The sequence below is a fragment of the Elephantulus edwardii genome, unplaced genomic scaffold, assembly GCF_000299155.1.
Source record: "Elephantulus edwardii isolate Elephantulus edwardi_28Jun2011 unplaced genomic scaffold, EleEdw1.0 scaffold00174, whole genome shotgun sequence".
NCBI lineage: Eukaryota > Metazoa > Chordata > Mammalia > Macroscelidea > Macroscelididae > Elephantulus > Elephantulus edwardii.
The window spans coordinates 1,955,539-1,977,642 of record NW_006399924.1 but is presented as its reverse complement, the minus strand read 5'-3'; the positions used below and the strand labels follow the sequence as shown (position 1 = coordinate 1,977,642).

Here is a 22,104-nt window from a genome sequence, read left to right as displayed (position 1 = left end):
AACATAACACGAGGAAGGTGTTAAAACTGGTGTAATAGCTCCATAGAGTAAGTATTCCAGATTGTGGGAGGGATGAAGAGGGAGATATTTAGAACCCTTCACCAAAATCCCCCCAACTTGATCATAGTGGATTAATGATGTGCTTTGTGGATGTGATTAGTCAATGACACCAGCTTGACGGATCTTTCTTTCGGCACCAAATCCCTGTGGAGGAATAAAATTGCAATTAATGATGTGGGTAACTGGAAATCACAGTACCTTACAGTTCTAAAATTAAGTACAAAAGCATTCTTTTTAATAATTTTAACAACTACCAAATTCTGAGAGAGAGAGAGAGAGAGAGAGACACACACACACACACACACACACACACACACACACACACACACACACACACACACACGGAGGGAGAAATCCCTTTGGTCTCATATATTTATTCAAAGTATCAGAAAAAAGAAAGAAAGGTGAGCCAATATTATGTTAGGGATTCACCAATGTTCTCAGATCTATGTGAAATAAGACTTCAGCAATCTGCTGTTCTGTGAGATGTCCTCCCCTGAGATTAGCCTCTCCCTCATACCATTGAGTTATCTGGTCCCCTTGGCTGACGAAGAACCATTAGGCGAGGAGCACTGGCATCATCCAGGGTGATGCTCTTCAAACGATTGACCAGCCGATCAGGTCTTGGAGCTGCAACAGCCTTGGGGCCTTCACTGTAAAACAGTTAAGAGGTCAAAAAGAGCAAGCGATGCTTGGTTAAAACATAGAATTGTGTTTTCTCTTTAACTATCCAAATGACTCACTTTTAATGAGCAGACTTTTCCCTCATTAAGGCAGCTAACAAGACTAGACAGACAAGTTAATAGTTTTTACCCCTCCACACAAATTTTATTAATGCGTAGGAGTGGAAAGATTAATTTCGGTGAGGGTCATTCCCAAATGTATCTGAAACCAGAGAAACCAGTTCCATATATGAATCAAAGACAGATAAAAAACATCTGCTGCTGTTGACTGCCATTGAGTCCAGCATGACCTGAATTTTTTTTATAACTATTGTTGTTTCTCAAAGTTCAAAGAGTTTCCAGAGGCATGTTGCTTAGGAAGTGGATGCCACCCCTGCTTACAAATGAAAAACTTTTAGAGAAGTTAAATATATGGAGAAATATTTCCAGGGATTTTGAACTCTTCAAATAGTAACAAAGTTACTTTTGAAAAATATTATCAGTGAGGACTATTTATAGTTACATTTCTATTTTAGCAGAATATTACACAATGGCTTAATGAAAGGAGTTAGGCAGAACAGAAACATGCATCACATAATTCTGTTTGGGTTGGTTTTGTTTTTTTTTTTAGGATATAGTATACAGCAAGTGACCATATAATGTTTCACTGGGACAAATTTATAGTAATAAAAAGTTAGAAAATGAAGAAAAGAATATAAGAAGTATTAAGACCTAAACAAAGGTAGCAAGGCAAAGAGAGAGAAAAGAGAGGAAGAAAAGAAATTAATGCTCCAGAAGAGTAGTCAGGTCAGGGTGGTTAATGATCCAACAAAAATGTATCTCACCAGACTCGCCAAACATTACAGGCACTGCACTTGCCGGTACGTTGATTAAGAATCACTGAGAACTCCACCTCATCTCCTGCCTGTAGCTCAATGCCATCTTGAACTTCCTTCACGTGGAAAAAGAGCTTCTTGCTATCTCCTACTTCATAGTTAATGAATCCAAACTGAAATTTTAAAAAGTAAATAAAAATAGCTGGAAAATAAAAAAGGGACACACAACACCAGAAAAAGCACCTCACTTTGAATTAAGCACAATGGTTGCCTATGAGACGATTTACAACACATGGTGTTATGTTAATGCTAATAGCCTTATGAAACTGCAACACTTTTCAAAAAGAAAATGTGAACAATTTTACTCACTGTAAAACTGAGCGAAACAAAGATTGCCTTGCTCCTTCAAATATTTCAAACTGTTTTCAACTAATAAAAAGTATCGAAAGCTATCTGTTAAGTTAAAATGTTATTTAAACATAAGTTATCATATTGCCCTTTTCTAGGATTATGAAACTACAGAGGTCTGGTGGCTTAGGGGTAAGGAACTGCACTGCCAACCCAAGGGTACGTGATTTGAATCCACAGATGGTTCAATGTCCTCCCATGTGATTTTTTGCCTCTGAAAATCTGCAGCTATGTGACAGTTTAGACTCAAGGTTACAAAACCACAGAATTATTAAAATATGGTTTGATATAGAAAACAGCCACACAAACTGTTAGATTAATTGTGTAGATTTTGAAAAGTGTCGTCTCTGAAGATTCACTGGGAAATCATCTTCAAGTTTCAGTCCTAAGAACAGATCAGTCTGTCCTAAGATTATTTCACAAGAAACTCTGAACCACAAGTACTAGTCTTTGTATTCTGGGAATCTCATTCCAGATTTATATTCCCTATCATGCAATGCACGCTTAGCTTTTCTTTGCTGTTATCACGTATTGTTTTGTAATTACTCATTAATTTAGAATTACTCTACAAGTATTTTAAAATAATAATCTCATAATGCTTAAAAGGGTAAAAAGTAAAAAGAAAAGCTCTCTTGGTTCAAAATATTTCAGAGCTGCATTATTATCTAGCAAAATTAGTAAACAAATGAAATCCTTTAACTCATAAAAGTATCAAATGTAGATGGCCACTTACTTGATCTTTCACACACTCCACTGTGGCTCGACGCAGGGGTGTGATATTGTAGGCCATTGTCTGTGAATTTTGGCCCAAGACACACAACTGGAATTTGACACTCTCGCCTTTCTGCAGGCAATCCCCTTTGTTGGCCATCCCAACGATGCCAAATGGATACACTTCACCTTTCATATCCCCTGAAGGAGAAACAAGTACAAACATTTTACAACTTGTTTTGTTGTTATTAAGTGCCTTCTAGTTGTTTATGACTCTTAGCGACCCTATGTAAAACAGCCCTACTCCCTGCTCTATCCTGTGCCAATAGCATTGCCTCTGACACACACATCCCGATTACCCCAGTCACTGAATAAATTCACCTCATAGTGTCATCCCCTCCTGTGCTGTCCCTCCACCCTACGAAGCATGATGTCCCTCTCCAAGGACCTGTCTCTCCTGACAACATGTCAGTATGTCAGACGATGCCCCAGAATCCTTGCCTCCAAGTAGTAGCCTGATTTAACCCTCTCCAGCATGAATCTGTTTTCTTCTCTTCTCCAGCACCACAGCTCAAAGGCATCAATTCTCCTTCTATCCTCCCTAGTCATTGTCCAACTCTCTGATGCTTAACAAGTGACTGCAAAGACCACGGCCTGCATCAGGTGCACCTTAGTCTCCAGAGAGACACCGCAGCTCTTGAGTACTTGAAAGGTCCCTAACAGCAGACTTTCCCCATCACAGTATGTTTTTTGATTTCCTGGCTGCTGGTGCCAAGAGTGTTGACCGTGGAGCCGAGCAAACTGAAGCTGTGAACAATCTCAATCTCTTCACCATCCATCCTAATGCTACCAATTGGTCCAGTGGTGAGAATCTTTGTCTTCTTGACAGTGAGCCTCAGTCCATACTGAAGGCTGCAGCCCTTGGCCCTCTGCAGCAAGTGCATAAGGTCCTCCTCAGTTTCGGCAAGCAGGGTTGTGTCATCTGTGTAACGGAGATTGTTTATAGATCTTCCTCCAATCCTGACGCCACACTTCTCCTCACAGAGCCCAGCCTCCCGGATAATCTGTTCTGCATACAGGTTGAAAAGGTATGGAGATAGGACACATCCCTGACGTACACCCTTCCCAATTTTGAACCATGTGTTGTTACCCTGCTCTGTTCTGACAACTGCCTCTTGGTCTAAGTATAGGTTTCGCACTAGCACGATTAAATGTTCTGGGATTCCCATTCTTCTCAGAGTCAGCCACAGTTTGTTATGATCCACACAGTCAAATGCCTTTGCATAATCAATGAAACACAGATAGACATTCTTCTGGTATTCTCTGTTTTCAGCCAAGATCCATCTAACATCAGCCACAATATCCCTAGTACCACGACCCCTTCTAAACCCAGCCTGGACTTCCGGCAGTTCTCTGTTGATGTGCTGTTCTAATCGTTTTTGCATGATCTTCAGTAGAATCTTGCTTGCATGTGAAATCAATGACACTGTTCTGTAGTTTCCACACTCAGTTTGGTCACCTTTCTTTGGAATGGGAACAAATATAGATCTCTTCCAGTCAGTTGGCCAAGTGGTTGTTCTCCAGATTTCTTGGCACAACTTGGTGAGCACATCCAGGGCAGCACTGTTAGCTGAAATATGTCAATTGGTATACCATCTATTCCTGGGGCCTTATTTTTTGCTATTTCCTTCAAAGCAGCTTGAACTTCTGCCTTCATCACCAAAGGCTCTTGCTCAAATGCTATTTCATTAAATTCTTCTGTATCTGCCAATTCCTTTCGATACAATGACTCAATATATTCCTTCCATCTTCTTTTAATACCTCCTGGATCATTTAATATTCTGCCTAAAGCATCCTTGATTATAACAACTCTAGGTTTGAATTTGTTCTTCAGTTCCTTGAGCTTAAGAAATGCTGAACGAGTTTGGCCCTTTTGATTTTCCGACTGTAGCTCCTTGCACATTTCATTTTACAACTACCCCCAATTTATCATTAATATATTTGCTAAAATGGAATCATGTTCCTTGGAAAAACTCCTCAATCGATCTACAACCATGTAACAAATGAGAATTTTATGGTTGATTAGAACTTGCCTAGTAATTAACACCTTTTAACTAAAAGAAACCAAAACAAAACCTCATTATTCCTAACAATACTACTGCTCTTAAGTATTGGGTTTTTAAGTATAATTGGAGTTACTAAGTATACTCACTGGATTATGTTCATCTCAAGTTTACAATGTGAGTCAAACAATCAAAAATATTTCTGCCTCACACCTAAATGAGCATTAAACAGCTAGCTAGGCATGGGCAAAAGCAATGCGGACACATTTCTTTGACATCCCATCTCTTTGGTCTCACAGGCTCCCTTTCCACTCTATATAGGGTCAGCAAACTTTTTCTTACAGATTTAGACAGTTAAGACTCATCTATGCTGATGTAAAAAGTAAAAAGCCACAGAACTTGATCATGACTGTCCCAAGAAAGCAGAGATAAAAAGATGACTGGAGGTGTTAAATAGGCCGTAATTGAAACCTGGACTAAAAATAAAAAGGTCAGATGCTTTATAATTAACCACCCAGGTAAATCCACTCAATCAATGAAAAGTAGGGAAGAGGAGAAAAATATCAGTCTAACATGAAAAAGTTTCAGAACGGAAAAAATATAATTTACTTTCTATTGATTATAGAGGCAATGAAATCCCCCCTCATTTCCAAATATACAGGAACCAAAAAATAAAAACACATCAAAGGAGATTCTTCCAGCAGATGCAGTCAGAGTGAGAGCTAGAGCTAGCCTAACTTGTCTGAGTTGTTGTATTGAAGAAGAGTGCTGACTGCCAAAAAGAACAAACTAGTATGTCCTGGAGAAAGTGCAACCAGGGTGGGCATGTTGTTAGGAGGGGTCAGGATATGGGAAAGGTCATCATCCTTGTAAAGGAGGATCAAAGAAAGGAGATGAAGACCCTCAATAAGATGGAATGATACAATGAACAAAATTAGGCTCAACTATATCACAGATGGTAAGGATGGTTCAGGAGAGGCAAGGGTTCAGATCTGTTATTCACATGGTCACTGTAAGTTTTAGTCAACTCCACAGCACGTAACACCACAATATTTACACAAAACTCTAGGTTTCCTTCTCTAGAAAAATCTTTGCGGGGAGCTCTGGTGGCCTAGTGGCAAGGAGCTGCAACTACAATCCCAGAGGCGCACGGTTCAAATCCACCAAATGGTCTGCCGGGGAGGGAGGGGCAGTCTCTTCCTGTACCAGTCAGATCTGATTTGACGGTACACTCACACAAAAATAATAAAATAAAAAGAAAAATCTTTGCTTTGGATTTTATCTAATAGGAGGAGGACATCATACTAGCAAGAAAGGCTGGACAGCGCAGGAGAGGAGGACCCTGGATGAGATGAACAATGAGGGGTGGTGTGTTTCAGAGTCAGTGAGACTGGCTCAGGACAAGGCAGGATTCAGAACTTTAGTTTACAGATAAGATCACCAGGAGCTGCAGGCAACTCGATGGCACCTAACAACGCTAAGTAAGAAGACAGTGAAGTGTGCAAAAGAGGGTAAAAGTGACCAGGACAAAAATATTTGTTGTTACTTATTTTGTTTTAATCATCCATACTTCCCTCTTTTAGGATGAGGTTCAAAATGGTATTAATTTAAAAGACTGGTTACAAAGTCAACTGACACCTGACAGCGAAGAACAGCAATTCTATGTAAAACAGGACTTTCTAAGAATCTTATGTAGCAAAATGATTCATTTCCTTCTCACAAATGAACTGCTCTTTCCCATTTGATTTTGATGCTATGACTTCTAAAAGGTAGAAAAGATTATCCTTTTTGCAGACCAACCCATCACTTTGGCTGGAATTTCACCTTTCATCTTCACCTTTACAGTATTCTATCACCCCAAGCATCCACCAGTGTTCCCTCCTTCACTTTCTACAGTGTTTTTTTAAAATGTATACCGAATCCAAGAAATGTGATTTTTCTGATAGTGACTCAAAGAATTCTCAATGAGGAAAAATATGCAGAGAAATGGAAAACACAGGGAACCTCGGCCTGAAGGTAACAGAATTTTTTTGAAATCCTAACTGCTATAGATTAAGCTTTTACAGAAAGCAAGAATGTAGAACTAAAGGAAATAAGGGAAAAAATGTTAAGAAAGGACATATACGAAACAATCTCATTATAACAAATAAATATTAAAGAGTGCTCTAGTGGCTTAATAGAGCTGTCAACACAAAAGAAGGTGGTTCAAAGCCACTACCTGATCCATGGGATCAAGAGAAGCAATCTCCTCCCATGCAACTAAAACTTCTGAAAACCTGTGACAGGGTCATCTATGAGTTGGTTCCAACTCCACAGCACATAACTGCATGATAAATCTCAAACAATCTGGTAGGGATGATCTTACCCTCTTCCACAATCTCAATCATTCCTTGATACTCAGTCTGTGTTGGATCAACACTCCTCAGGGGGCGAATGACTTTACCAGAGTAGATGGTGGGATCAGCTTCCTCAGTAATACCATTCACTGCAAAACAAAACCACAAATACCTCTCATTAAAAACGTTAATTAAAGCCTATTCCATGGGAACAAAGTAAACAGAATGAGTTACAAGGTTGGTTAGTTGGCCCCTATTCTTGAAATGGAGCAGGAAGCCTGAAGTTTACTCTAAAATTACACCTCTCACTTGACCTTAACTACCTCTAATGCCTCTTTCATTAAATAACATTTAAGGAACTAGTTTTAGATTTAAAACATGTTATTCTTTCTCATTTTTTTCCAGCTAAATGCAAGTATTCTTATCTTTCTCAACATATTATCTACAGGATTTTACGTGTTTGCATTATTACTAAAAGAAGTTCAATGAAGACAGGGATGTACTTTGTTCACTGCACCATCTTTTCATATCTACAACACAGAATGTACTAAGATATTTATGGAATTTAAAGTAGTAATATTAACTATGTAAATCTCATCAAAGGAAGTGGTTTGTGTATGTGTTTTAGCAAAAAGAAATCTTAAGTAGCAATGGGTTTCGTAATTTCCCATTATTTCTCACAGACTCATTCTGAGTAGCCTGATAGAAGACAAAATCTTTCTGCCTTAAAACATGGAGACTTGGTATTAATTGTTTGAAAACAGATGCTGAATTCAAAAACTTAAGAAGTGACCTAAAAGTATCCAGAATAAAGTATTTTAAATCTGCATGTATAGAAGCATTACTTATTAAAACAGTCTACCCTACCCACTCCCCAAAGTTTTAGTAGGTCTGGGGTAAAGGCCACAAGAACTTGCAGTTGGAACAGCCTCCAGCTGATACTGGGATCACACTTTTAAAACTACTGAACTAAACAATTTTATCTTTTCTTCCTGTTCCCTTCAACCTCCTACTCAAAATATAGGCTGAATAAGTAAAAATTGCAATTCATTACCTGAGTGTGTTTTATTCACTTTTTCTGCACTGACTTTGTTGCCCTTGCCTTTGGACAAGCTATATTCGACCATGTCCCCCAATTCCAGGCTATCTACATCGCCAGAGAACTCACTAGGAAGGAAGAAAAAAAGATTATTTTGAGTAAGACATCACCACAAACATCAACAGTAGCAAATGGCCAATAACAGCACTTGTGAAGTCGCTTACTGCTTATATGCATGTGCAAATGTGCACACACACAAACACACACTCTCAACCAATCTTCAGAAACACTCTACCTTTAAGATAATGGCTAACTAAGATATTAATAGGTTAATAATGCATATAATTAAAAACAGAACAAAACACCGAAACACACAAGTAAAAAACAGACTTTGGATTTAAGTCCAAACTGTCTGGTTCTACAGCTAGTAACAACAATGCTATAAAATATACTAGGCTTTTCCTTAAGAGATGGAACCAACAAATAAAACAATATTCTTTCACTGAAGCCAAAGGCTCTAAACTAATGCTGAAAGAAGGTATAGGCTTTTATCTTCTGACCACTTTTTCTATATACATATAGGATTAACTTCAGTTCATGCCTTGTTAAAATTTTACCAATATGAAAGCTGAGATTCAAACAAAAAAATCCTTAATCCTAAGAACAAAAAGGATAACAAGCTAAAAGTCACTCGCCTGTAATGGAAAAAGATTTCCTTATCATGATTGGCTGTTTCAATAAATCCAAAATTATCCTTTAGTGTTGCCACATACCCCAAGGGTCTCTTGTAGTTGGAATTACGACCTAAAAGTCGCACACAAATTGCAATTTGCTGACCAGGTCTTTGTTTATCACTAATACTAAATTCAACCTGTGAAAAATAAAGATGCTTATTAATACCATTCTGTTTCAATGCCAAAAAGCTTAATTTTATAAATGAAGCCTCCAACTTCTCTAGATCATGCATTCTACTTCAAATATTGTTTGTAATTACTTAATAAAGATTATTGCCCAAATTAGCACTTGTACTTTTTTACAAAGGATGTTTTATTGTTTCCTAAATATGTGTTCCTTGTATGTTCTTAATTCCTCTAATTGTTGTTATGTGCCATCGAGTCACCTGCGACTCATAGCGACCCCATGTACAACGGCCCTAAACTCTGCTCTATCCTGTGCCAAACTCTCTGTCTCTGACACTCCCATCCTGATTACACCAGTCACTGAATCAATCCACCTCATCCAGGGTCTTCTTCCATTTGCGCTGTCCCTCCATCCTCCCAAGCATGCCGACCCTCTCCAGGGACTGGTCCCTCCTTGCAACATGTCCAATGTATGTGAGACGAAGTTTCAGAATCCTTGCCTCCAAGGACCAGCCTGGTTTAATCCTCTCCAGGATGAACCTGTTTGGTTTTTTTAGCAATCCATGGTATATTCAATACTCTTCTCAAACACCATAGCTCAAGGGTATCAATTCTCCTTCTATTCTCCCGAGTCTAGCTCTCTGATGCATACCTAGTGACTGCAAAGACCATGACCTGTATCAGGTGCACCTTAGTCTCCAAAGTGGCATCAAAGCTCTTCAGTACTTTGGAGAGGTCCCTAAAAGCAGACTTTCCCATCGCAATACAACTTTTCATTTCCTGGCTGCTGGTGCCAAGAGTGTTGACTGTGGAGCCAAGTAAACTAAATAGAAAGCTATTAAATATGAGAATTGTAACTGAAATCTTTGGTGTGCTTTTACTTGTACTACATTTCAGTTACCACTTTATCTTTCTGGCCTTCCTAAACCATCAATTTCATTTAATCTAATATATATAATAAGTATAAATCCCAAACACACACACATAATTTGCTGAGTCCTATTCTGGTTGTTTTAAAGGAGAAAAATTTACAAATATTTAATATTTTGAGCACATAAGGAAAGCTAAGCAAAACTCGAGAGAATGTAAAGAAATCCCATTTTATGATTAAGAATAATTTTTTATAACACTCCCTTAAAATGAGCAGAGTTATCTTGCCTTATCTCCTATTTGAGGAGAAGTAGATCCTTCCACATCCTTGGCTTGAAAAGCAATAGTCAGTTTCACCCCACAGTCATCATAAGCAATAATGCCATCCTCAGCCTCCTAAAGGGATGAATGAAGTAATGAAATAATTTTAAGAACATAAAGGCAGCATAAGAAATTACAATTCTTACAGCTCTTTGAAACAAAAAATTGGCACCAGTGGTACAAGAATCTCAAATATTGACTTAATGAATAAAAAATGGGTCTTAACACAGTACTAATATAATCTGTTATTAGGACAATTCCTTACCACTAAGTTACCAGAGGTCTCTATAGGACAGAGCAAATCTGAGTCACAGGAATTTTCAAGGGCACAATCTTTACAGGTCTCTTACAGATCTGCTGGGATTTGAATTCCTACCCCTTCAGTTAGTAGCCAAGCAATTAGCCACTGAGCCACCAATGTACCTTATCCTCCTCCACAATCAATTAGAAATCAAACTTAGTTATTGCTTTATTTTCAATCTTTTATGTTTTACACATAATTAATGGCATTCACTCACCACATGTGTGAAAACGTAGAATACTACCTATCACTGTTCTAATAAGACATATGAACAGTTCATAAACACCCCAAAAAACACAATCAAACCCATGAATCAAGTGCCACTCACTGCATTCTATCTCAGAGTAACCTTCTAGATACTTAAAACAGTAAAATCTTTAGAGGAGATTTTGGAACAGTTGGTGGATTTAAACTGCTGCTCTTTCAGTTAGCAACCTTATGTTATATATACTATACCATCAGGGATTCTCCAAATGTTCTACATTTAACATTATAATCAGTGCTTCTCACTATTAACTATTAAATACTCAAAGTCAAATATTGTTTTACCTTTTTGTTGTTCTTATGCCTTCTATAACCACTATTTTTCTCCCCTGTATATATATTCAACACCATCATTTCATTTTCCAACAAACTTCTCAGGGTCAGTGACAGGAATTCTAGTCATCATACTATTCAAACATGTCAGTGTCCCCTAAGCAATGAGTTCTCCCTTGACCTTTACTCCAAAATGCCTCTAGAAACGGATACAATGTCATTCTCAAAACACTAAACTTTGGAGTTGATGGTTTTTTCCTTTTAAAACCATTCTTCTGTTGATGGACATTTTGCCTGTTTTACCTTCTGTCTACTATGAACAATGATACAATGAACATAAGTGTGCAAAAGTAGCTATTTCTCTTTCTGCTTTCAAATTTTTTGGATATGTACACATGAGTGGAACTGCTAGGTCACAGGTAATTTTATTTATATTTAGCTTTTTGAGAAAATGTCTGTTTTCTACAGCACTGTACCTTTTACAATGGCAAAGCAATATATGTAAATATGACAGTTTCAACTTCAAGTGTGCAAAATCTATCAGTTTTGTTTCTTAAAATCATAGCCCTTACTGGGTTTGAAATACTATCTCATTGTTGGTTTGATTCACACTGGTCTAATGACATATGTTTGATGACGACTTGATGTGTTTGAAATGTCATGATGGTAAAAAAGCAAAAAAAATGAAAAAAATCTCTCTTCAAGTGCAGCCAGAGTGGTCCTTAGAAGGAAGAGGCAATTCCTGGAGAAATACAGCATGCATGCTTGGTAAAGTAGGTGGTCACTAAAAAGAGGAATATCCTTAAAGTGATGGACTGACTTAATGCCACATGACAACAATGACTAAGGATATTAACCATCTTTAACATCTTTACTAGCATCAAGTTCCTACAGACTATATTCTCCTTTGGTGAATATAACCACCCTACAATGAATACTGATTGAGCATTTGATCAAGGTATTGTTAGATATTTTATATTAATAAAATCAGTGTTATAGTAACTATTCCCACAGTGCTTCCTCATCTCATTTTTCAAACTATTTTTACGGGTTAAATAATCCAATTAAAGTTTGTACAAAATGATGTAAAGAATTTGATCTGAAAATTTTACCATTAAATTTAGCTCTTACCCTAAAAGTATCAATTCTTTTTGTATGTATACTAAACTAAAAATCTCAGCATTCATTTGTGCTCTCAGCTTTCTTTACCCAACCTTCTATCAGTTGGCTTCTAAAAAATTAAACAAAATATTTTAAAGACTTAAAAATATAACAGCCCCAAAGGAGCCCTGACTACTAGAGGAGATATATTTATAAACAGATAAAAATGTAGTAACATGGTAATAAACAAGTTAGAGCCTATACTAATATCGGTGGTGGCCTAACAAGAAAAAGACAAACAGTACACAGGGTAGGAAAAATGCATCTCCCAGAGGCTATCATGATCAAGGCAATTTTATCAGAAACACTGAGCCAGGCACTTTAGAATCTAAAAGTCAATTAACTAAGCCCTGTTCCATTTTCTCTTTTTAAGTACGCCACAAGTAGCTCTGATGGCCTAGTCGAAAGCCTTTTTCAAACCAAAAGCCTATCAGCAGCTGAGAGAAAGATAGCCACTTGCCTCTCTACAATTTTTAGCTTTAGGGGGGAAAAAAACCAAACACACACCAAAAGCTCAAGAGCAGTACATAAAAGTCTTTTCACTTTTAGTTTTCTCCACCTACACTTAGCCTTTATATACTCCTACCTTTAATTTCTAACACATACAGATATTACGTTTTACCTACAGCTAAGGTTTAAAACTGGCCAACACCCTATTACTTTACAAGAACCTTGAATTCCTCCAAAACAAAAAGAAATTCCATGTTTCTGTCAAACTCCCAAACTCGAGAGGACAAACCTGAGGAACATTTGGCAGTATCTGTAAACACTCTAGGAGTCCTGGTGGTGCAGAAGTTAAAACATTTGAATGCAAATCTAAATGTCCTTGAGTTCAAACTCCAATATGAAACAATCTGCTTCCGTAAATATTTATAGCATGAGAAAACTCTATTAACTGTGTCCTACAGAGTCACCTGGGTAGGCATTGATTTCAAGGCACCCTGAATGTGTGGGTCAATGCCTCACTGCATAGCTCAAACTGTTACTAATGCTTTCACATTAAGAATTTGTGTGTTAAAGCTAATCACAAGATTAAACACTTGGGAGTAAATCTAACCAAAAGCATAAAGGATCTATTCAAAGGAAATTACAAAACATTACAACAAGAAACAGAGACCTGTAGGAATGGAAGAATATACCCTGCTCATGGACTGAAAGACACAATATTGTGAAAATGACAATACTACCAAAGGCAATTTACAGTTCAATGCAATCCCAGTTCCATTCTTCAACGAGATGGAAAAGGCAATCTCTAGTTTCATTTGGAATGGAAAGAGGCCCAGAATAAGCAAAGCATTCTTTAAAAAGGGAAGCAAGATAGGAGGCATCTCACTCTCTGATTTCAAATCCTAGTACACTGCCATGGTGATCAAGACAGCATGGTACTGGTACAATGACAGCCATGTTGTTTGTTATGCGCCATCGAGTCACTTGCGACTCATAGCAACCCTATGTACAACAGCCCTAAACTCCGCTCTGTCCTGTGCCAATCGCAATGTCTCTGACACGCCCATCCCAGTTATCCCAGTCACTGAATCAATCCACCTCATAGAGGGCCTTCCCCTCCTGCACTGTCCCTCCACCCTCCCAAGCATGATGTCCCTCTCCAAGGACCGGTCTCTCCTCACAACATGTCCAAAGTATGTTAGACAGAGCCTCAGAATCCTTGCCTCCAAGGAGCCATCCAGTTTAACCCTTTCCAGGACAAATCTGTTTGTTTTCCTAGCAGTCCATGGTATTCTCAATACTTTTCTCCAGCACCACAGCTCAAAGGCATCAATTCTCCTTCTATCCTCCCCAATGAAATAGAATTGAGTACCCAGAAATCAGCCCATCTACCTATAGTCAACTGATTTTTGACAAGGAGATGAAATCAGTTAGGAGGGAAAACGACAGCCTTTTTAATAAATAAGAGTCGGCAAAACTGGAAACCTATCTGCAGAAAACTCAAGAAAGATCCACACCTCACTGCCTACACAAAAACCAACTCAAAGTAGATGAAGGACCTAGGACTAAAACCAAGGACCTTCATTAGAGAAAAACTGGGATAAACTCTAAAAGTGCTAATACACAACATAAACAGTCTTCCAAGCATTCTGATAAACCAACAACCAGGAGAGGATAAACTGGATGAATGGGACCGTCTAAGAACCAAATCCCTATGTACACCCACAAACTTCTCCAACACGGTGCAAAGGGAGGCCACAGACTGGGAAAAAATATTTGGTATTAACATGTCAGATAAGGGACTTATATCTAGAATTTATAAAATACTGAGCACCACAACAAGATAAAGGTACACAGTCCAATTGCAAAATGGGCACAGGATATGAACAGACAATTCACCATAGAAGACAGGCCGATGGTGAACAAGCACATCAAGAAATATTCAAAGTCCCTAGCTCTAAGAGAGATGCAAATCAAAACAACTATGAGCTACCATCGTATCCAGTAACAATGGCAAAATTTAACAGAACAGCAAACAACAAATGCTGGCGAGGTTGTGGAGAAATTGGAACCTTTATTCACTGTTGGCGGCAGTGTAAAATGGTGCAACCACTATGGAAGGCAGTAGGGTGCTTTCTCAAAAAAGTTGGAAATAGAAATACCATTTGACCCAGCAATTCCACTACTGCGAACATACCCTAAAGAAACCATCACTGCCACCCAAGCTTAACAGGGCTTTGTTCACAATAGCAAAGAGTTGGAAATAATCCAAGTGCCCATCAAAGAACAAATGGATAGAGAACAATGGTATATTCACACAATGGAATACTATGCTACATTGAAAACAAGGAACTCATGAAATATACAAAATGAGTGACCCTGGAGGACATTATGCTGAGCGAACTATCTCAGTCAGAAAAGGACAAATACTCCATAATGCCACTACTGTAAAGTGGGACTGACATCGGGGTTGGGGAAAACTAAGAAAAGGGGATAAATAATGTATACTGCATTGAAACAGATGAGGGAGAGAACTATTTAAAAGGGATATCTAATTAGGTATTATAATCATGACAACAGCCAGAATAAAAACTGCATAGTGGAGTGGACTGGTGGGGTGGACTGTGTAACAATGATAGAATTTTTTTTAAACTTTTCAAAGAGAAAATCTAACTGGTGGGAACAAAGTGCACCAATGAATGAATGGAAATCCAAAGTCCATATAAACTTTCATTAAAATTAATAAAATAAAAAAATTTGTGTTAAATTCATATAATAATGAAGAGGTAATACTGCACTGTTACACAGCAGTGATTACTATTAAGCCGAGCAAAGGATTATTTTGATCACATAAACTTACCTTCTCTTTGCCTTTATTTGGGCTAGTGGTTTTGGGATTGGAAAAAGTGGCTTCTTTTTCTACAGTGCCCAGAAAACGATGATCTGAATGGGAATGGAACGAAACCGTGCCCTTGGGAAGTTTTTTAATCCTAATAGCATGATTTCTTTGGGCAGAGAGCATATCCTACAAATGATAAACAAAATTAACTTTAAATTGAAAAAGAAAGCATTGAGGGAAGGGAGAATTCTTATTTTTCTCAAAAACTACTCACAGGAACTACAGTAAACTCTACTTCATCGGCAATATGCAGCTGGTTCCCATCCAAAATTTCACTGAAGTGAAAGAACATACGAGCATCACGATCCACACATTTGATGAAACCAAATCCATCTCTCATGGCAGCAATCACACCCTGAAACCCAAACAGTATTTTAATCAGCTGTGTAAATTTTCAACTAAAATAACATTCAAGTTTAGAAGCACCATACTACCTAAATTAAGATTTTTCTATGTTAGTGAACTAAACACCATATCCACAGTTCATTTTTCTCCCCTCATCTGAACTCAATTTATTTTCAATAAAACCATTTCATGAAACCACCCAGATGCTAACCCTTGGCACATATTTGAATGTATATATATTTGTATATATACATAATACAAAAGGAGAAACTTTTTTAAAGTGGAAATCAGAGAAGGTAAACCCAAATATGTTCCACTTATGGAGACAAGCAGAAAAGTGGTTAGGACTGCATTCTATCAAAGATAGAAAACTTGCTAAAACCTGGAAAACTCAGCACATACTATACACTTTATTATCTACTTAAGACTAACATATTTATTTACATTTCTGTTAAAGTCTCAAAATAATTAGTTTAATTGTATGTGACCAGTCAATTGGGCAGACTGAAGATGATCTCAAACACAACTAAATGAATAGTATGGAATATACTGGTTTACATATAGTTCATGAACATCAAGTTTGGAAAAAAGTTTCGGTATTAATTACAGCATGTTACTACCTCTTGGAAATATACACATTACGGACAAATTTTAAGGCTATTTAATCTAGCATTTACTATATATCTTTGGGAATAATTCAGGCAACTCTATTTCCCACAATGATGGAGATAAATATCCTTTATGAATACTTAAGACCACCACCGAACAGAAATCATCCTGCTTAAATTCCCATTCTAAAAGCTTTTCTCTACATATTTGCAAGGTAACTGGCAGACAGAGAAAGTGAGCTTAGGCTTACTCAATTATCAGTGTTCTGAAGGACTTACACCAACTGCTGACTATGGTCATTAATGTAAATGTTACAATTTATAATTGAGCATCATAAACTAGAATTATTTCCCCTATATTAAATATATATTCAATTACATTCAACACGTACCATTTCTCTGGCTTCATTAGTGAACTGAAATGTATTTGATAGAACTTCTATATTGGTTGCTCGTTCTAATTTGTCACGTCGGTCTGTTGAAATATTAAACCTGACATGGTCACCTTCCAGCAGGGTCACCTTAGATTTTGTATCTTTGTCTCCAAAGGGAAGTTCTTTAGAAATCACAAAATCAACTTTGATGCGGCCTGGCAATGGGTCATTCTAAGGAAAAGGAAAGACAACTATTTTAGAAGATTTCTCATCCTTCCTAGTTTTAAGCTGAGCTAGCATACAAAGCAAATTCATATTACTGATGATAAAATAGGTCCTCAAAGGTGAAAGAGGTATTGACAATATTAAGCCCAATATAACTGAGCCACTGCTGCCAAAACCTTGCACTCTGACATAAAGAGGTTGTATATGTTTAAGGAAAATATTCTTTAGACGTTTGTTTCTCATTGCCTCACACTCAACCATTTCCCCCCCTTCTCCCTAAAACAGAAGTAAATGATAGAGGTACAAATGCACACATAAAAGTTTAATCAAGTTCTGTCTCGCAACTCAAGTCACCATTTTTTCCCTTTTTTTTTACCCAGTTTTGGTTTTTGAAGTGGGTAGCTATATTAATCAGGCATTTATCATTTAATTATACACATAAGTAACTATTTATTTTTACTATTAGCTGCTTACTGTCACACAACATACGAGTCAAGTGTATCAGTACCACATATACTATTACTGACAAGTGAAGAAAGAACTCTCTTAAAAGAATTTTTTTTAAAAAAAGACTATTACAGGAGGATAACTAAGAGAAATACGCATTAATGTGGAAAAAAGGAAAGGGATCTCAGCAACAAAAGCAAAGTTCAACACAACAGCAAACATCAAATGGCTGGCAAGGTTGCAGAGAGAATGGAGCTCGTATTCACTGCTGGCGGAAATGTTAATAAAACAGTACAGTCACTATGGAAGGCAGCTGGGCAATTTCTCAAAAAGTTGGAAATGGGGGGGTCGGGGGGAAGGGCTGGGCAAGGAGAAAAGTGCAACAATGAATGAATGGAAATCCAAAACCTCTGTAAATGTTCATTAAAATTAATAAAATAAAATTTTAAAAAAAGAAGAAAAAAAGTTGGAAATGGTATCTGACCTAGCAATTCCACTACTGGGAATATACTCTAAAGAAACCAGAGCCATGATTCAAACAGATGTACAAACACTCTTATTTACCGCTGCGTTACTCACAACTGCAGATGGAAGCAACCCAACTACCCATCAAACAAACGGATAGAAAAACTGGGGGGCGGGGATGGGACGGCACTGCAAAAAAAACTATAGCACACTCAATGGAATATTACACAGTACTAACACTACACAACATGGGGAAGCTTGGAGGACTTTACGTTGAATGAAATATCTCAGTTACAAAAGGACAAAAACTGTAACACTGCTGTTAATAATAAGACAGATGGGGAGAAAATGGGCAAAGTGGGTAGATAATGAACAAACATTAGAACAGATGAGGGGGAGAACTGTCTGAAAGGAGTATGTGATTATACATTGTATGAGAACGATATGGAACAAGGGGGGGCATTTTGGGATGGACAAATGGAGGGTGCGGAGAAAATGTTCAACAATGAATAAACACGTAATAAATATTAAGAAATGAAGGGAGAAGAGAGGTAGATGGAGAAAATGACTCGAGAGGCTAGTAGGCAAATGAGGTGTGTGTGAAGAAACAGGAAAGATTTCATGAGAACAGGAAGAGATGTTAATATGTATAGATCAACAGTAATTATATTTAAATACAATATATATAAATTATATAAAACACAGTGTATATGAATGATTGTAAGCAAGTCAATTTCTTTTAAAAAAGGACCATTTACCTGGTTTTTACTGGATACTTTTGGGATAACTTTGGTTACAGTTCCTTCAAAATGCTCAATGCTGATATCTTCAAAAATGACCGTTCCTTGAGGCAATAGTCTGACATCAGTTGCAACTTCTTTGCCCTAAAAAAGGTGTAAATTTACATAACTATTTTCTAAAAATTAAATTCACTATTGTATAAGACTAAAGATAGTCAACTATCTTACATTTCTGTCCTTGATTGTGAACTCTACATCATCTCCAGGCTGTAACGCTTCTATGTCTCCTTTAAATTCACTATAGTGAAAGAATATCTCTTTTACAACATCACCTCTTTCAATAAAGCCAAATGCCTCCTAAAATCAAAACAAAAAGTGGCAGGGGCATTACAAACCATTCAGTGTACCTATATATTCATTATAACTTAAAAAATTATATTTCTCAAAAATTTATATTGTAGTAGATGTAACAATTTGGTTAAGCTGAAAATTCTTTCATAAAGTTATATGCTACTAATCAAATAGTCATAATGAATTAGCTATCAAGAAATTTTAAAAGATCATTTTCAGGTTAACACCAAAACAATGAAATCATTTTGAAGGGAAAGACAAAGAGGAAAAACTAAATGCTTGGGTTTGAACTCTGAAACAGAAGAAGATATGCATGTGTCTCAAACTGGAGAACACTTACCTTCATGGCACAAACTACTCCCTGACAGCGAGCTTGTTTCTTTTTCAACAGCATAATGTTCCGAGCACTTACAGCACCAGTACTACAAAATACAGGGATTTTTTTGGGGTGGGCAGGGGACAGGGAGGAAGGGGCAATATGGGGGGGGGGGGGAATAATGCTTTGATTAGACTTGAGTCTAGGAAACAAAACAAAAAACTTGTTTTTCTGGCCTTCAAGACTTTTACACTATTCCTTATGAATAAATTTAGTATTTATGACACACAACCCTTTTCATACATACGCCTCTATCTCCCACCTGGCCTTCTCAATTAGGCATATAGATTAAGCTGATGAAATACTTATTTTACAAACTTATACTTGAGTAGGTATATAATGTATTCCACTTGTCTACTTCAACCAAAGAATAAAGTTACACAATGAATCTAATCAAAAGCTGGGGAATATTAAAATTTTAAAGATTATTGACTGAACAAGCATCTTAGGTATTATATATACTGAAGGACAGGAGATTATCCTCATTTTCAAATGAGTACTGACTTTAGTAGCTACCTCACAAATTTTTCTCAATAAACGCAGTGATTGTAGAGAAATATGCTTTCTGAAAAGCAACATTTCCCTCTAAGGAAGAATTTAAATCAGTAAAAGTTACTATAAGTTGCTTATTATCACTCTGCATCAATAGCAATTTAGATTTTGCTTATAAATTGGCATAAAATAAACAATACACTAGTAGTCTTTTATAATTATAAGATCTATGTATTAGTTATTTCTCTTAGCTCTTGACAGACAAACAGTAACCTAACTACTGCGTGTGGAAGACTGCTTTTTGATTTAAAGGCCTGGACAGAAATATTCTACTTGCCCTTATACATGCTTTTTCCTGCAGTGAAAAGGCTTAAGACAGGGATTTAAAAGCCTACTATTTAAGTTTTTTACGTTAGGCAAGTTACTGTGAGAAATTTTACAGATGAAGAAATATGTCTACGTGCCTAGCATATAAACAAACTTAAGATCTTTCATATTGGCTTCCTCTTAAACTAAAGCCTTATCCTCTAGTTTTCTACTTCAGATTAAATAGCAGCTTTCCGAGGGATAATGTGTAGCATTCCTGTTAGCCATCATTCTTAATTCTTTTCTCAAATTTTTTTTTTCTTCTCCTCCCTCAGCTAATTAAAAAAACACCTCAATCTGATTTCCAACTTTTTAATATTCAAAGTTAATCAACCTGCATGTGTTCTTTTTGGTTCTCATGCTATTGATTCCCAGCACTCTTTTTGAACTTCTAAGTCTTTTCTACCATGAACTAAGTCTCTCTTTTTAAAAGCCATTTTACTGCGTGTTCATTATTTATGCTCCTGCCATTACTAACTTCTAAGTTTCAGACTTCCATGCAACCAGCAGTATATTCAACATTTCCAAACATTCCTCATACCACAAATCCAGAATGTCAAACTAAGCTTGTTTCTTCTCCAATCCCCACTTTCTTTTCTACAGGTCCTTAGCAGAATACCATTATCCACTCAGAATCTTAAGCCAGAAAAGTTAGTTAGGGTTCTCTCCTCTCTTAATTCTAATATACATCTCAACTCAATCTATTATTAAGCTTGATTTTTATCTTCTGTATTGCTATAGTTGTTGTTATATGCCCTCAAATCCTAACTTACTCTCAAGCAGGTCTTCAGTGGAGATGAGACTGTCCATCTTTCTTTCACTGAGCAGCCGATATAGTCAATGTACCTGCCTTTGGGTCTACAGTGCAACTCCTACCCACTAGGCCATCAAAACTTTTATTAAAATCTGTATTAGGGAGGTCTGGAGGCTTAGCAGTGAGAAGTTGTACTGCTAAGCTAAAGGCATGTGGTTCGAATTCAGAAGGTGCTCTGAGGGATAAAGATGGGCAATCCCCTCTCCTGCAATATACTGCCTCTAAATATCCACTGGAGGATCAGCTATGTACTAATGCTGTCTAGTTCTCAATAAAATACTCTCTGCCACTGTCACAATTTTAAAATTGATCATTACTTTCCAGTTCTAAATCTCTCTAAGATTCATGGAACCACAGTATAACGCCTAAACTTCATCTTCCTAAGTCGCAGGCGACTCGATGGCACGTAACAACAACAACAACAACTATTTCATGAGACTACCTCACCTCAGACTGAAGTATTCTCAACTGGTCTGGTGGCCGAGAGGGTAAGAAGCTGCACTGCCAACTCAAGAGCAGGCAGTTTGAATTTACCAGTAGCTTCAAGGGAGAGAGATAGGCTATCTCCTGTGATTTACTGCCTCTGAAAAGGGTCAGCTATGGGTTGGTTCTGATTCTATGGCAATGAGTTTTAGTGATTTCACATTCATTATTCAAAATTAATTTCATGTACTGCTGCCTAAAACATTAAGTGATCTCTACAACAACTACTAAAAGCTGAGACTGTCTTATTTTTCTATTTCTGGCACTCTACATAACATACTAAGCAATCACAGAATAAACTCTTTAAGTGCTTAGCTGACTAATTAAAAATACGTAAGAGTACTAAAACAATAAAAAAGAAATCACTTACTTAGAAAAATGTAAAATAAAACCACAACAACAACTTACTGTTTATTGTTATCAATTACAAAGTTTATTTTATCTCCAGTTTCCAGCTGAACATTTCCTTCAACATCTTCAGGAGTATAAGTCAGATAAAACACTTCC

The 22,104-nt window shown here is 37.1% G+C and overlaps 1 protein-coding gene across 2 annotated transcripts in view; it reads right to left on the bottom strand.

The window, feature by feature from the left end:
- Positions 1-156: 156 nt before the first annotated feature.
- Positions 157-22,104, bottom strand: part of CSDE1 (cold shock domain containing E1, RNA-binding) — a 33,212-nt gene continuing 11,264 nt past the window's right edge. For both annotated transcript variants that reach the window (XM_006895684.1, XM_006895683.1), the window contains exons 4-18: positions 22,006-22,104; positions 19,407-19,488; positions 18,944-19,072; positions 18,734-18,859; positions 16,857-17,069; positions 15,726-15,866; positions 15,473-15,637; positions 10,134-10,241; positions 8,811-8,986; positions 8,131-8,243; positions 7,106-7,225; positions 2,700-2,878; positions 1,568-1,731; positions 581-713; positions 157-204 (exon numbers count right to left, since the gene is read on the bottom strand). The exon at positions 22,006-22,104 is cut by the window's right edge and continues 17 nt beyond it. In XM_006895684.1, coding sequence (XP_006895746.1) covers positions 157-204; positions 581-713; positions 1,568-1,731; positions 2,700-2,878; positions 7,106-7,225; positions 8,131-8,243; positions 8,811-8,986; positions 10,134-10,241; positions 15,473-15,637; positions 15,726-15,866; positions 16,857-17,069; positions 18,734-18,859; positions 18,944-19,072; positions 19,407-19,488; positions 22,006-22,104 — 1,996 coding nt within the window. The remainder of the gene's footprint in view (positions 205-580; positions 714-1,567; positions 1,732-2,699; positions 2,879-7,105; positions 7,226-8,130; positions 8,244-8,810; positions 8,987-10,133; positions 10,242-15,472; positions 15,638-15,725; positions 15,867-16,856; positions 17,070-18,733; positions 18,860-18,943; positions 19,073-19,406; positions 19,489-22,005) is intronic.